Source organism: Ambystoma mexicanum, chromosome 1p (genome assembly GCF_040938575.1).
Source record: "Ambystoma mexicanum isolate Mex_15411 chromosome 1p, UKY_AmexF1_1, whole genome shotgun sequence".
NCBI classification, from domain to species: Eukaryota; Metazoa; Chordata; class Amphibia; order Caudata; family Ambystomatidae; genus Ambystoma; species Ambystoma mexicanum.
The window spans coordinates 1,453,847,964-1,453,862,712 of NC_090921.1; the positions used below are offsets into that span (position 1 = coordinate 1,453,847,964).

The 14,749-nt window shown below is 42.6% G+C and overlaps 1 protein-coding gene across 1 annotated transcript in view; it reads left to right on the forward strand.

Annotated features, from left to right (window-relative positions):
• LOC138455188 (fatty acyl-CoA hydrolase precursor, medium chain-like) overlaps positions 1-14,749 on the forward strand; it is a 799,801-nt gene that overhangs the window by 646,846 nt on the left and 138,206 nt on the right. The window contains exon 10 of the mRNA XM_069607091.1: positions 7,234-7,381. Within this exon, the coding sequence (XP_069463192.1) occupies positions 7,234-7,381 (148 nt within the window). The remainder of the gene's footprint in view (positions 1-7,233; positions 7,382-14,749) is intronic.

Genomic DNA, 14,749 nt, shown 5'->3' on the forward strand with positions numbered 1-14,749 from the left:
CTGAATTTGAATGGGCTCTCTCTCTAGATTGCACATCCTGTTTTAACTTCTTGCGACACAATTGTAAACCCAGTGGTATACATTGTTTAAGTGTCTTTTCAACCAAGTTACTCCCTTGTATTAATTGGCACTGTACGCTCCATAAAACAGTGAAATGCCAATGGTTTCTCAAAAGTCCAAGCTTCCTGTATATGTTCCCCCATGCCTTACCTTACCTGGAGGAAAATGTAGCTCTTGGATATTTGTCCCTGGGTGACCAGCATTCAGGCTCTGTATTAGGCATATAGTTTATCCCTGCTTGATGTGTTCTGTACATTAGGCACCTAATTGTACCCCAGATTCTCAATGAGGGTGTTTTAACGTAGGCATAAAGTACTTCTGTAAGTAATAACATACTTGTCAGAGGTTGCTGCAACATTATTATAAAGTTTTGGTGTAGTTGCCCAGAGAGCAAAATATCTACCCAGGATGGACCTGTCATTAGTGGTGGAATATACCCTCCCACCCCCCCCCTATTGACACATAATCTCCTTCAGCACCATTAGAAGAAAAGTGTGTTCATTTTAGGGAAGTATTCATGGTATACAACAAAGACATGCGTTAGTTTCTGCCTGCTGTGTCAGTGCTAGGACCTTTAAACAACAGAACACCTGTTACCTTACTCGGTGCTTGTGTTGTATTTGTGGAGTTGTGTCTCTAGCTGATAGGCACTAGCACCTATCTCAGTCTTTTACATTTCAGAAGGGGAAGCCTAAACAACACTCCTGCATGTTAAATAAGCTAAACTATTATGTTATTATGAGAGAGAAACCTGTTAAGTCCATCCTACGGGTGCCATATTGCAAATTGATATTCAATCTCCTAGCCAGGTGAAAACTATGTCCCTTGCTACCAGTTGCTCAGGTAGTGAGGCTAGCCTTTTCTCTGTCCCAAACTTCGGAGAAGCATCAACTGCTTGACTAGCAGAAAGAGGAATATCTCCCTCTATGCCTGTCCAGAGCCGATTTCACCTAACACTTCCACTGTCGGGCAAATCCCCTAAGTGTCTACCTTCAGGGTCCTGAGGATCTTCCCTTTAATCCTCAGGAATGTAATATCAATATTAGCTTGGTACCACCCATGTTCCCTTGTAGCATTTATCAGCAAAGGCTCTGTGCATATGTATCTATCTCCCAAGAAACCTCGGGATTATGGTGCCTGCTTGCTTATCGATGTTTCTCCAGCCAAGGCCTCATTGTAACCAGGTAATGCAGCTAAATCTTATATTTGTAGCTAATAAAATAGAGAAATGAGCTTACTTACACAAGCCTACTTAATAAGGCTATAAGTACACACACATGGACGGTCGAACTTAAATGTTTATTACAGCTACACTACATATGTATGTATGATACAGTTAAGGTCCTTAGGGCCTTGCTATGCTATATGGTTAAACAAATGAATAAATGAATGCTAACTTTAAAATACATGTTAGTGTTGGGACATTACTTCAGAAGCTTATCTAGCTATATAAGAGCTGCTTTCTACTTACAACACTAATATAGGTCCTTAGGCGCCTCTTTGAGCACTGAAGCACCTTTAGCACTTTAAGTACTACAGTTTGTATCACACTTAAACCTTTGCTACCTGCACTTAAAATATTATATATATCTCCACAGGATATATAATATAGGAAATAATTAGCGTATCCTGTTCAGGGTGCTATGTTCTACTGGCCCCCTGGAGCCAATACTAAAACAGTTCGTCTATTATGAACATGGTGAATGTGTTAGTTTCTTTCCTACTCCTTCCTACCCCCCCCCCCAGGGAAGAATGGTAAAATCCCAAGATAATGCCTTCTTACAGAGAAAATGTATTTGCGTGCGATAATAAAGCTCAGTGGGTTGGAGTTCTAGGGGTTCTAGATCATGGTTGTGCTGCCAGTACAGGGAAATGGATAATAAAAACGATGAAATAGTAGAAAACATATAAATAAACTTCAAATTTAAATCTGTGTATCATCAGGATTCGAGATAATTGCATGCTATCCGGGACACGCTATGACTTTGGTTTAGCAAAGTATTGCTCTTGGGTTGGTAAGTTTGAGCCATCTCAGCCAGTGGGAGTAATCTAAGAGGTTCCAATATTTTGCAAAAGGAACAGCCACAACTGGAACTCTGAGTGTCCCCAGAGAAATGGAGGCATTAGATTACCCGAGCAGTACATACCCTCCAGTGATGCTCACAAACCATGTAAACCTAGCAAACCCATCTTATTAGAAACAGTATTATGCAGCATTCACTAACAAACCAGACGCTCCTTTGCTATAGCTGCTCTGCATTGGTTTGGATGGAGTAAGAGTTAATCGACGATCGCCGCTTACTGCAACTCATCTTGGATACTTCCTGTTGGCTGACAAATTCTGCACCCTCCCAATTTAAAACAAAAAACTCTCCTTAGCCCCACAGGAACTAATTTATGTGTGTTTCAGTAAAGTACCAGACATTCCCCAAAAAGGCTTTCCCATTATCTCCTTGACCGTCTCCCTTTTCAAAGTCCTTTCATGCCACCCTCTTACTGTAAAGGGAGAGAAGATATCTGTAGTCCCTCTTCCATTTATAAAACTTTAAACCCCTCCTTTTCTGGGTATACAAGCCTGCCTCTCCCATTCATTATTCTTCTCTAGCCAAGTCATTATTCACAGGTAGCGGAGGGAGGGAGATCAATGACTGTGACCTAGGACACTTGGACTCAGAGTAATGAAGATTACCAGTAATTAATCTGGGTATTTCCCTGAAACTAGTTGATGCAAATAACCTCATTCTTGGCAAAATCACTGAAATCTCCCCATTTCTTCCAGAATGTGCTACAATGACCACAAATCTGAGGAAAACAGATACAAAAATAAACGAGAAACATTCTGGGCTAGAAAAAACGCACAACCATTTTCTAACATGCGATCTGCACTCAATGTACATTTGTACTTTATTCCATGGAAGCAGCATTACTGATATGCAGCTCTTTGAACCCGCCTCTGGTGAAAAAGCTCTATGCAGGAACGTGTCACCTAACCGGGTCAAAATTCAGCTATGTGAATGGGAACTTGAGAAACCCACAACCTTCCTGCTACTCCTTAACTATGAATGGTGGGGATAACAAAATTTCTGATGCAAATAAAATGCAGATTCATTTCATTTTCCAAATATCCAGGTTAACATGCATATATGCAACTAGCAGGTGTACCTGTGCTTTGCACAGTCATTCCTACTACAGTGCTAGTTTGAAGTTTATTTAATTAACTAAACCAAAGCTTTTTTTTAGACAGTATTTCTAGTCTTTCCTGTAGGAGCTAGTGTGAGCAAATTGTCTTTGTTTCTAACTCTGGAGCAAACCACATGAAGCTGACCATGAGAAGAGCATGAATGCTGTAAATCGATTCCAGCTACTTTGAGTTGGAGTATTGAGATTGTGCAGCAATATTATTGGTGTCCCTATCTACAACCGAGGCAGCAGCGACCTCAAAATAAGTGGCGTACCTGACGGGCTGAAAGTAAGCTTGAAGTGCCGTACCCATACATGTACGGCTGAAGCATGTAAGCTTTGTTCTGTTGAGATGGCATACATTCATCAACTTCTGTGAGAACTTAAGTTTCTGTAATTATCGTCAGATTTGCCACGATTTATTTTTATTTATTGTGCATTTGTAAAGTGCTTATACATCAAGTAAATTGTGTTTCAGAGAGCAAACAGGGCAACAGCGACGGAATGAAAGGCAATATACTAACAATGAGAAAGAGACAGGCGGTTCTACTAGGCTTAGTGAGCATTCAGACTGGACACCGTCATTGCAGACCACATTGAAGAGACATGCACCATTTCCTGTCATCCGCATTACTACAAAAACACTGTTTTGTATTACCCGCATGACTTCAAAATTGAGTGCTGCTAATGTCAGCTAGAATGCTGATAGTGTGGAAAGTTTAGGAACAATAAACTGCTGAAACTTTTATGAACTGCTGAACTTTAGGACCAATGAACGTATAACTACGGCACAAAGAGCCATATGGCAGAGGAAAGCATTGCAGACCGCTTACAAAAAAAGAAAATTGAAAAAGATGTATTTCATATATGTTACATTGTCCATACCATAAAACCTACCCACATGCCAAATTGTTGGGAAGTATCCTGAACATTTAAAACGGACACATACACATATCCAAGCAATGCATACCGCTGAAAAAAAATGTGTACATTGTTTGGAACCTACCCACATGCCAAATTTCAGGTTTGTAGCATTTTGGGAAGTATGCTGAACATTTCGAACAGGCGCACACACATATCTACACATTTCCCTTTTATATATATATAGAGCGAGAGATAACATTCAGCATTTCCTTGAAACCTAAGACCGCGGGGTGGTACTTCATGCATTCACACCTGGCCAACACCTAGATTCCAACTGCTCTGAAATGAGGTTAAACATATATTTTGACTGTACAATTGGTCCTTTTTCCCATAAACCCATACCCAAGGACTATGGGTGGAGCGAGAGGAAGCATAACATAGGAACTTTGCACCCCAAGTCAAAGGAGATAAGCAAAGTACCAGTACAACTTGGAGACCCCGAAAAACAGTATTAGATGCAATGCTGCCTGGGCTCTTACATTCTTTCAAAGCACTCCCCGGCTGACTGGAAGGTCCACATCCTCGCCCCTACCAGACTGCCTTGTGACCACATGTGTGTACTGCACCTCCAGGCAGAAGCCAACAGGGCTAGGTCTAATGCAGAGATAAACATAATTAAGCAACGTAACTCTTGACAGGCCTCCATCTTGTATTACAACCCCCTCATTGGTTGCTATGGCGATAAAATGGAAAAGTAACACATTGTATTTCAGCCGGTACATGCCACAGCCTTCCCAGTTTCCATGCCAGCGAAATATTCTGCTTCTCAACACCCCACGTTCTTTCATGTCTTTTAGCAATGTTTAGGCTACAGGTGGTGCCATATGCACCAAAACCAAGAATACATTTCATTGAACTACTTTTATCAACACCTAGGAGTGTCTTCTTTTGCATCTATCAACTGTGCGAATTTATATATTCAAGTACAAGTGTGTTATCAAATCCTTTCATCATCAAATTTTCTCCAGCCATCGCAGCTTCTGCGCATATGGCACTTTTGATGATAGTCCCCCTCTTGTCAGAATATTAGTCAATCAAGCCATGCTCTTCTATTGTTCAGGAGATCCACGAAAACACTTGCCTTTCAGAGTGTGGGACAATAACAGTCACCTAAGCTGTTCCGAGCACGACCACAAAATGCTGCAAAGCTTCATCTTACATAATGCCTACATGTACACAATCAGACTCATTTTATATGGGGCAGAGTGGTACATCAGGGTGTAAAGGCAAAGCGTAATGGCGGCAAAATGGAGGAGGGCCTCCTAGCAGGGATCAGATGTCTTATCAGTGCATGTCATTTCATGACTGCATGACATGATTTTTTTGTTTTTAAACATATTTTTATTGGTTTTACACAAGCAAGGACTGCATTATGTCAGGTGCAATTAAGGTAATACAATCTGTGAAGCCTCGCTTGAGAGTGCAAATTAAGAAACAAACACAAAATATAAACAAAACAGTTGGTCAGTGAGGAAGGTTTAGCTGCATGTGGTGGTCAAAGTTCCGTGGGAGTGAGTAAGTCTCTCAAGGCCCATCATCGGACTCAGAGCTCCCAGAGGTGGAGCATACTTCAGGATCCCGCTGTGGGGCGGGGGGGGGGGCGGCTGCTCTTTAGATCCAGACTTTCGCTGTATTCGCTTTATTTTGCTGACATGGGTGGCCCCGATTACTCCATGTTTATTTCAGTCACATTTGCCCATCCAGCGTAGGGAGGGAGGCTGTCGGGCCAGGCCTGGGTATGACTGAGCGTAATCCAGGAAGGGCGACCAAGTGTGGTAGAATTTGTCTCTGTTCCCAAACCTCAGGGCAGTGATTTTTTCCGCCGCTATTATGTCCCAACACTTGGTCCACCACATTTGGACCGACGGGCCTTCTGGGTTTTTCCAGAGTCTCGCCAATGAAATCTTGGCCGCGGTCAGTAGATGGGAGCAGAGTTCTGCCCTGTGGCCTGATCGGGGGAATTGGCCCTCGCCGCTTGATCCGAGCAGTATGATCCCTGGTTCCCAGGGGATTGCCAATCCCGTGATCGAGTTGATTTGTTCTAACACTGCTTTCCAAAACTGCAACGACTTGGGACACGTCCAGAACAGATGGTATAGTGTGCCCTTGTCTGGGCACCCTCTCCAGCACGTTGGTGGAATCGCCGGGTTGCATTTGTTGAGGGATTCTGGGGTCCGGTACCACCTATAGCATACTTTGAATGCCCCCTTCTTATTGGAAACACATTTCGAGCTTCTATTTGCTGTAGTCCAAATCTGGTCCCATTCCTCCGGCTCAATGGGTCTGCCAATGTCTCTCTCCCATTTGAGCATGTATGTTTCCTTGTGGGACGGGTCGGTCCTATCTAGGATCTTGTAGAGGATTGAGATCTTACCCTTGGGGGGAGGTGATGTGAGGGTCTGTTCTAGGGCTGTTAGGTCTCTGTTTCCCAGGTTTTTCATGCTCCTGTTTGATAGCCAATGTCTGAGTTGGGTGTATCTGAACCTCTCGTTCTCAGGAACCTTGAATTTCGCCTTGCAGGCCTCGAAGTCCAGAGGATTGCCATTATTATCCAGGCGTGAAACTAATGGATCCCTGTGGAATAGGCTTGTTTTAGCATCTGCTAAAACTAGCCGGATTTGATTGAAAACATTAATAAATGCTGCCTGCAAAGCTTAATTTGGCCTGTATTTCTTCACAAAACTGAGATTAAATTAAAGAGTAATTTGTAATACGCCTCGTTTTACTGTTTAGTGTTTCACTCTGTCTTGTAAACTCTTGTAAACTCTGTCCATTCAGGTGACCCAGCAGCACCTAAGCTCTAACGTTGGTGGTCGACTGCGTGCAAATTATTATTATTTTTTTTTAAATGGCCATGATTCTAATCTCTTTAAATTATCCATCTTTGAATGGGAATCATTTGAATTGGCTTCTAATATTACATTGTTCGTTCTGACAATTCAGAACACATAAACATTAGGTGATAGACTATAATGTGTGACTTTGTGGTATTTCACTAAAAGGATAATGGCATCAGACTCCTTCAAAGTTTTCTTAAGCATGGAGAATTTCCTTTTGTCATTGTCACAGGGATCACGGACAGAATATCTTCCTTTGTTAATTGAGGAGTATCTTGGTGACAAAGAAGACCCAATCCAGCTGAGAAACTCTTACCTGGACATGTTTGGAGATATTTTGTTTGTTCATCCATCTTTTAGGACGGCCAACTTCCACAGAGGTAAGTCGCCTGATAAGACAGAGCAACTTTACAATCTACAACCACTAACTTAATGTAGCTTTGAAGGGGTAGTGGTGGGGGCTGGGTTGGGATTTGGGAAATGTTAGTGCAGACTTAGTTGCAGGATTGGGCAAAGTTTTAGTGTTAACATAGGTTACATTCATGCTTTTCTTTTACTCTGAATTTGCTACTTATGAGTTGTTATGCAAATTAAAATCCAAATACAAATCTAATTTAAAAAGGTATGTATAGCAGTATCAGATGTGTCTGCAGTCACATTAAATAGTGGTTCCATTTGTATGTTTTCTGTTATGTTATGTCATGTCTAGCTTGTAAAGCATAACATATGCCCCGTATATTCACCATGGAGATGAGCCGATGATAAATGAGGTTTTAAGAGGAACGCCCACGTTTTGTGCATAACTTGTGCAAGCCAAATGGTGAGCAGTGTCTACATCGAAGGAGGTGATAAATTACAAGCATTACCACATTTTGACAGTGGTTGTTACATGGTGGAGGCCAATACCATTTTTACCTATACCATGAACAACCTTGTATATGTTTTTTATTTGTCCCACACTCTTTCTTATACATAGTACCTTTTGGACGGGTGTTGTGGGCTGTTTGTCTTCGTCTTGAAAGAAGCTCAACCTAAATTGGGAGTCCCTGCCACAGCACTGTATTGGCAATCTGCAGGACCTTTTGAGCTTTTAGTTCTTAATCAGAGCTACCCTAGGATGGTTTGACCTGGCTACGGGATATTAAGTAGTTTGGACCCAAAGTAGAAGGTCGACCCCTCTTTTCCTTTTTGCCTTAGGTGTTGACTCTTTTTAAACACTTGTTCGCCCATACTTACCCAGGAGGATATCAGTGACTTGGGACAAACAGGAGTATAACAATTCTTAAATTGTTACATTTTTTCATAAATGATTTCTCTTTGCCCTCTTCTCCTGTCCCTATTTTTGTAAGCGTCCCACCAGCGTTATCTAAGGAAAGTTTCCCATTTGGGACCAGGCAGAGACAGTAAGTTTTTCCCATCCATCCTTCTATCTCTACATCTACCCTGTCTTTCCCCGGTCACTGTGCATTGTTTATCGCCTCCGGTTGAGGGAATTTTCACTGCTCCTTTGAAAACCGCATACAGTTGTCTGTTGCCCTTTTTCGTGTTAAAACACTAGCCTGTTAGGGCTTCACCCTGTACACTGTACTTTTCAGTGCCCCTCCTTGTTATAGCTAAATTACAAGCACCATTTGAATTAATCACAAGCATTCTCATAGGAAAAATGTAGTTTGTTAATTGGATTTGCAAATTTTCATTCATATGAAGGAGTAATTTATTTCACTCCAGCATCTGGACTTGCTTGTGTGATGAAGCTGCGTCGCATCACACAAGTGGAGCTCATGTTCCAAGACTCTGTGCAATTTACTGAGGGGACCTCCTACATTTCCACTTATATGCAAACAGGTCACCTGCATACAATATTTGTCATTTGCACTGTGAAGTGTGAATGGGATGTGCAAATTGAGTAAATGCTGCCTGCTATGTATGCCTGCCATGCAGTGTTTACAATGGATTCCTATGGAATCCTCCTGCTTTTTGCTGGTGTAAAGAGCAGTCTGATTCCATATCATTTACACCAGCATGCAATTGCCATGCTGGTGCAAATGTTATTGCATTTTGATGGTTGAAAGGATGGGGAGGCGGAAACCGATATTCTGTTCCGTGCCCCCTCTTTGACATACAAATGAATGAAAATCAGACATGGCTTAACATACATGCGCAATATCTGTCCACATGTGTTTCGTGTATGCATTTTATTTAATGAAAGGCTCAACATGAGCCCCAGTTTAGTGAACTGGGGAAGCAGGGATTGTAGTTTGGGTGTCAATATCCTTTGGTTAACAGTGTAACCATCATTAAACCACCACCCTAAAGGTTTAAATGGTCCTGTGTCAGATCTGAGGCATTTATCCAGTCATGCCTTTTTAAAGTCACACCACTTTCCATTATGGTCTTCGTATTCATGCGTTTAAAACAAAGGCATGGTACAAAAATGTACATCAATGGATGCTAAGATCTATTACTATCTAAAACACGTTCAATTTGTATGGCTTATCTAGGGTTCTCTACATCTTATCAGCTTACCTTACAGATGCAGGGACGAGACACCCGCCTGTGTTTTTTCAACACGCATCCTCATTTACCGGGCCATGGCAGGAATAACAATTGCATATGGCTGGACTTGATGACCATTTGAATACTAAAGTCCTTTCAAGTTTTCATTATCTAAAAATCAAACATCTTTGAGGGCAATTTTTCTCAATCAATTTCAGCGTAGACCAAAAATCTAAGTGGATATCATCATCCCATTGATGAACAGACCTGCCTATGAACTCAAAGTTGTCTCCTGGCACTCAAATAATGAGTCCCATTACACAAACCATTGGTTCTCAGTTATCACAAAAAGAATGATGAAAGAACAAGTCACTGCACTGCTCTAATTCAACCTTGTGGCCTTAAGACAAGGATCTTTACTGAAAAATGCCTGCTATACAGCTTGGTGGACTTAAGTGCCTCCTTCACTAATCTGAGTGTAACGTCCCAAGTTAGAATTCTGATGGATTCACCCATCCTCTCATCTGTGTGGGGAAGACAAAAGGAGTGCAATTGGACTAGGTTGAGGATTACCAGCTTTTCCCAGTAAAACATGGGACAATTATCTACTATTGTACATTTTCTATTATTGATAATTAAAATTTGATCTCACCAACAGAATCATATAAAGTACCACTACATGGACCTGGCCTCTGAACCAATAGCCTCTAAGTCAGTCCTTTTAACCAGTGCACCACAGTGACTTTCACCTCAAAGCAGGAGAAAATGCTGGGAGATAAACAGCTCAGAAATCTGAACATACTGCCCTTGGTCAGCATAAAACAAATGTAATATTTTAAATTGCAATCTTCCTCCCCACAACCCGCACAGAAATTACACTCACACACCCTGTCACTCCTTCATATGGACATACATTGAAAAACACACACTAAAAAGACAAACATAACCCCCAGCATTAACACACGCACAAATATAAAAAACATGCACAACTCCTCCTTCATATACATACATAGACACACGACACACAATTCCCCCAATGCACGCACACACACACGTATACATGTATACAAACTTTGTTTTCCTCCCCCCCCCCCAACTACCAGCACATCGCTACTGTGTTTGTATGTCAAATATTTCTCTGTGGCTCTCCTCCAGGGTGTTGAGCGGCAAGAAATTAAGATGTGTCTCCAAACTCAAGGAGCGGGGGGGAGGCTAGGTGTATTTGGGTTTAATATGACAGTTGTAGTGCAAGCAGTGTTATAATAAGCCGCATTAATGTCCCTGGGATGCACCCTGCAGCAGTAGTGACCTGCTTTCACTTGTGGGTAGCTATGCAAGGAGGTGGAAGGTGAATCTCTATGGTGCTGACTCCTAGTTCATGTGTTACAGAAAACAAATCAACGCATAGCTGGTAATTGGGCCATTTCTTGCCACACGCATTGTCAGTTGCCATGCCAACAAGTTAGTGTGCCTAGTAACACCCCTTCCTCTTTTACCTGTAGCCCTTTTGTGTCCTTATCGGCAATGTTAGCTCAGCCAAATCTGCCAACTTTAGCATAGATGTTGCTATAAAAAAAAGGATACATCCGTGTGCTGTGTAATAAAGGGTACTAAGAGAGCTTGTAAATGTCTGTGTTAATTTAATAAAACAAGCTCTCTTACTAGCCTTAATTGATCGAAAATTTGGTAAGACTCTTTGACCTCTATATCTATTTTTCCTGCAGTGGGGTTGTGCCTATTTTTAAGTCAGACTGCAGCAAGGTCATAGACGAACGGGAAAGATTTAAAAATATTTTAAGTGTGTTGATAAAGGCATTGTCAGGGCGTTAACAGCATCAATGTAAGTGGTGTTAGACTATTCGATACGAAAGGGAGAGTGTTGCTGCACAATTGCAAATTGCTGACTTGATTTTTAATCTGATTTTGAGGAATTTATTACTCGCATCAGACAAATTAAACTGTATTCAGGCACAGATGACAACTAGTAATGAACACATGATAAAAGCAGGGGATGGATTGTGATCAGAAATTCAAATTATCTAAATAGAAAGGTTTTCAACCTTTTGCTGAAGAGGTCCAATGTCTCACACATTCTGATCTGAAGTAGAAGTTGGTTCCAGATTTTTGGCCTGAATACTCCAAATCTTCTGTCTCCTCTGGAGACACATTTGGATCGTGGAACACAAGTCAAAAATAAGTCTCTGGAGCGGAGCTTCCTACTTGGATGATATTGCATGATCTTCTCTGCAAGAGAGTTAGGTGCTAGCCCTCTCAGACATGTATAGGCCAAGCATGCCACTTTAAACTTAATCCTCTCCTCCACACTCAAACAGTGGAGGGATCTCTGCACCAACGAGACATGATCCCGTTTCCTGAAGTGTCCTATTACTCTAACTGCGCGTTCTGAGCCTTCTGCATTCTGTCTATTTGTTTGGATGGAATTCCTGCTAACAGGCTATTGCAGTAATCCAGGTGGGGGTTGGTCATAGCCCCCACCACCACTGCCTTATCCTCTATAGGGATAAAAAGGGAGCACATTCCTTAATACTCGCAATGCGTAAAAAACAGCTTTTACCTTTGCCCCTACCTGGGCTGCACTGCCCAGGTTCTCGTGCCATATACAGCCCAGGTTTTTGATTTATCTCGAATAACGAAGTTGTTCCCCTAAAATCAGGGGTGGGGGAGACTCCTGTTTGGGCTAAACATTATAATCTCTGTCTTGGTTTCCGTTCAACTGCAGGTGATTATAATTCATCCACTCGTTGAGCTCATCCATACATCGATTGATTCTCTCAAAGACATCATCGATGTTCTGGATCTCAATATAGATCTGAGTATCGTCTGTGTATGAATGAAACCGCAGACCATACTTCTCAAAAATGTTGATCACCGGATGAAAATAGAGATTGAAAATCAAAGGGGACAGGCAGGAGCCCTTGGGCACCCAGCATTCCAGATCCACCATTTCAGAGGTGAAACCTTCCAGAATCAACTTTTGTGTCCTATCTTTAAGGAAGGGTCCGAACCATTTTACTATCTGTTCAGACGCTTTCCCAACTTATCCAATCCGTTGTAACATAATTGGGTGATTCACAGTGTCAAAGGCTGCGGATAGGTCCAACATCAGCAACACCGTGGAACGCCGCACCCTTATCTGCAGCCTCCAACAAGTCGTCATGCACAGCTAGAAGAGCTGTCTCTGTTCCATATTTCGGACAGAACCCAGATTGTAGCTTGTCTAGCAGCCTCTCGCTCTCCACAAACATCTGAAATTGGTTACAGATCACCTTTTCTAAAAATGTTGTCGGTCACATCAAATTCACCTCTGGCCGATACTTTTTCAGGACTTCCGGATCTAAATTAGGTTTCTTTAGCAAGGGTTTCACAGTGCTCTCTTTAGAGCTTTTGGGACCTGGCCCACTTGCAGTGACTTATTCACAAAAGTATTGATAAAAGGTGTGATGTTCCTCGCCAGGCATTTGTCTGTACATGCCAGCATTATGCATCAGAGGTCATTGGTGGGTTTCAATTCACTAACAAGGGAGAAGATCACTTCCTCATCCACTTTTTGGAAGTGGAAATCCTCTCCCCCTTGCTTACTCTCCCCTTGTTCCTTTCCTCCCGTCACCCCTATCTCTAGCCTTGGGCACCTTTCCTTGTCTATATTCTTTTGAATTATTGCTATCTTTTCTTTAAAGAAGCAATTAAATGTGTTAGCATGTCCCAAAGAGAGAGTCATGGTCGTACCCGTAAAAGCAGGATTACTAAATCTTGAGACAACCTCAAATACTGCCTTGGCTTGATTGCCTGCATGCTTAATCTCCTCATGCAAAAAACTTCTCTTTGCCTCAAACAGGGCTACCTTATATGTCTTCAAAATTGCCTTTGCTCTAACAGCGTTACTATTCACCTAAAGTGAATCTCCAGATATTATTTGCTTGTCGCAGCCATTTCCGTAACAGCGCGAGAGCGGGACCAAACCAGGGTTTGGACTTCCTGGTCTTTTTTAATTTCAGTGGGGCATATGTATTACATATTTCTTCCATGATACCCCTCCCCTTGTCAAAATATTCTTCGCATATAGATGAGACATCAATATTATCCAACCTAGCCTGTATTTCTCCACCTGGGATTTTATCCAGGTCAGCCAGAGTCCGTCTCCAAATTTGTGGCATTTCTCTTCCCTTTCCCTTCTGCGGCTCACTCCTCATGAGTCCAAATAACTGGGCACAGTGATCTGACCAAAGGACGGTGTATATATTAAAATAGCTGTGATTGCATATCGTATGCTGGTTTAGAATTCTCTTTGTGCCAGTGGCGCAACGACCCTTGGGTTAATTGGGCTTTAGCTCCTCCTAAATTTTGGCTTATGTTTGCTTGACATGGCTGACCTACAAAGTCATGGCAGGAAAGGACAGGATACACGCGATAAATGGTGCCTTGGGCTGCACTGTCAACAAAGACCCAGCAGTTGCTATTCTGAATAATGCCAGCACGACGGAGATCCTCCTCATCGGCACACCTTCACCATCCTTTCCCCTCACTCTCTGGCCGGCGTCCCTTGGCCCTCCTCCTACCCCCACCTGCGAGGCTAAGAACCCCGGGTCATCTTTGACTCCACCCTTTCCTTCTCCGCTCACATCTCTGAGGTCTCTAAAAAGTAAATTTTCCGACTGCACCTGCTCAGAGGTATTCTGCCTTTCATCTCCTTCCCCAGAAGCTCATGGTATCCCAAGCTCTGGTTCTCTCTAGCTTGGACTATTTATTGTAACAGCCTCTTTCTAAATCTACCTGCCTCTACTCTCCGCCCTCTGCAACTAATCCAGAACAGGACTGCAAGACTTGTCCTTGGCCTCAAGCCCTAGGGTCGTATCTCTCCAGCTCTGAAATCTCTCCACTGGCTCCAAGTGGATGCAAGGATTACATTTAAAACCCTCTGCATTGTCCACAAGGCTTTCTGGGGCCTAGGTCCAGCTATCCCTCCGCAAATACCTCCCCTCTCAAGCTCCTCTACCTCCAACTCCCTCAGGGTCAGTCGATTTTCAAGGAAACGAGCTGGGGTAGAACTCGGTCTTTGGCTGGGGCCTCCTCTGGAACAGCCTCCCTGTCACTCTAAAACTTGAGAAGAACCATCTCCGGTTCCGGAAGCACCTCAAGACCTTCCTCTTTTCTTCTGCCTTCGCTCCCCCTCTGCTGATCAGTTCTCTCTTGGCACCGTGCATCTGGCCACCCTCTGTCCTTCGGGCCCAGGT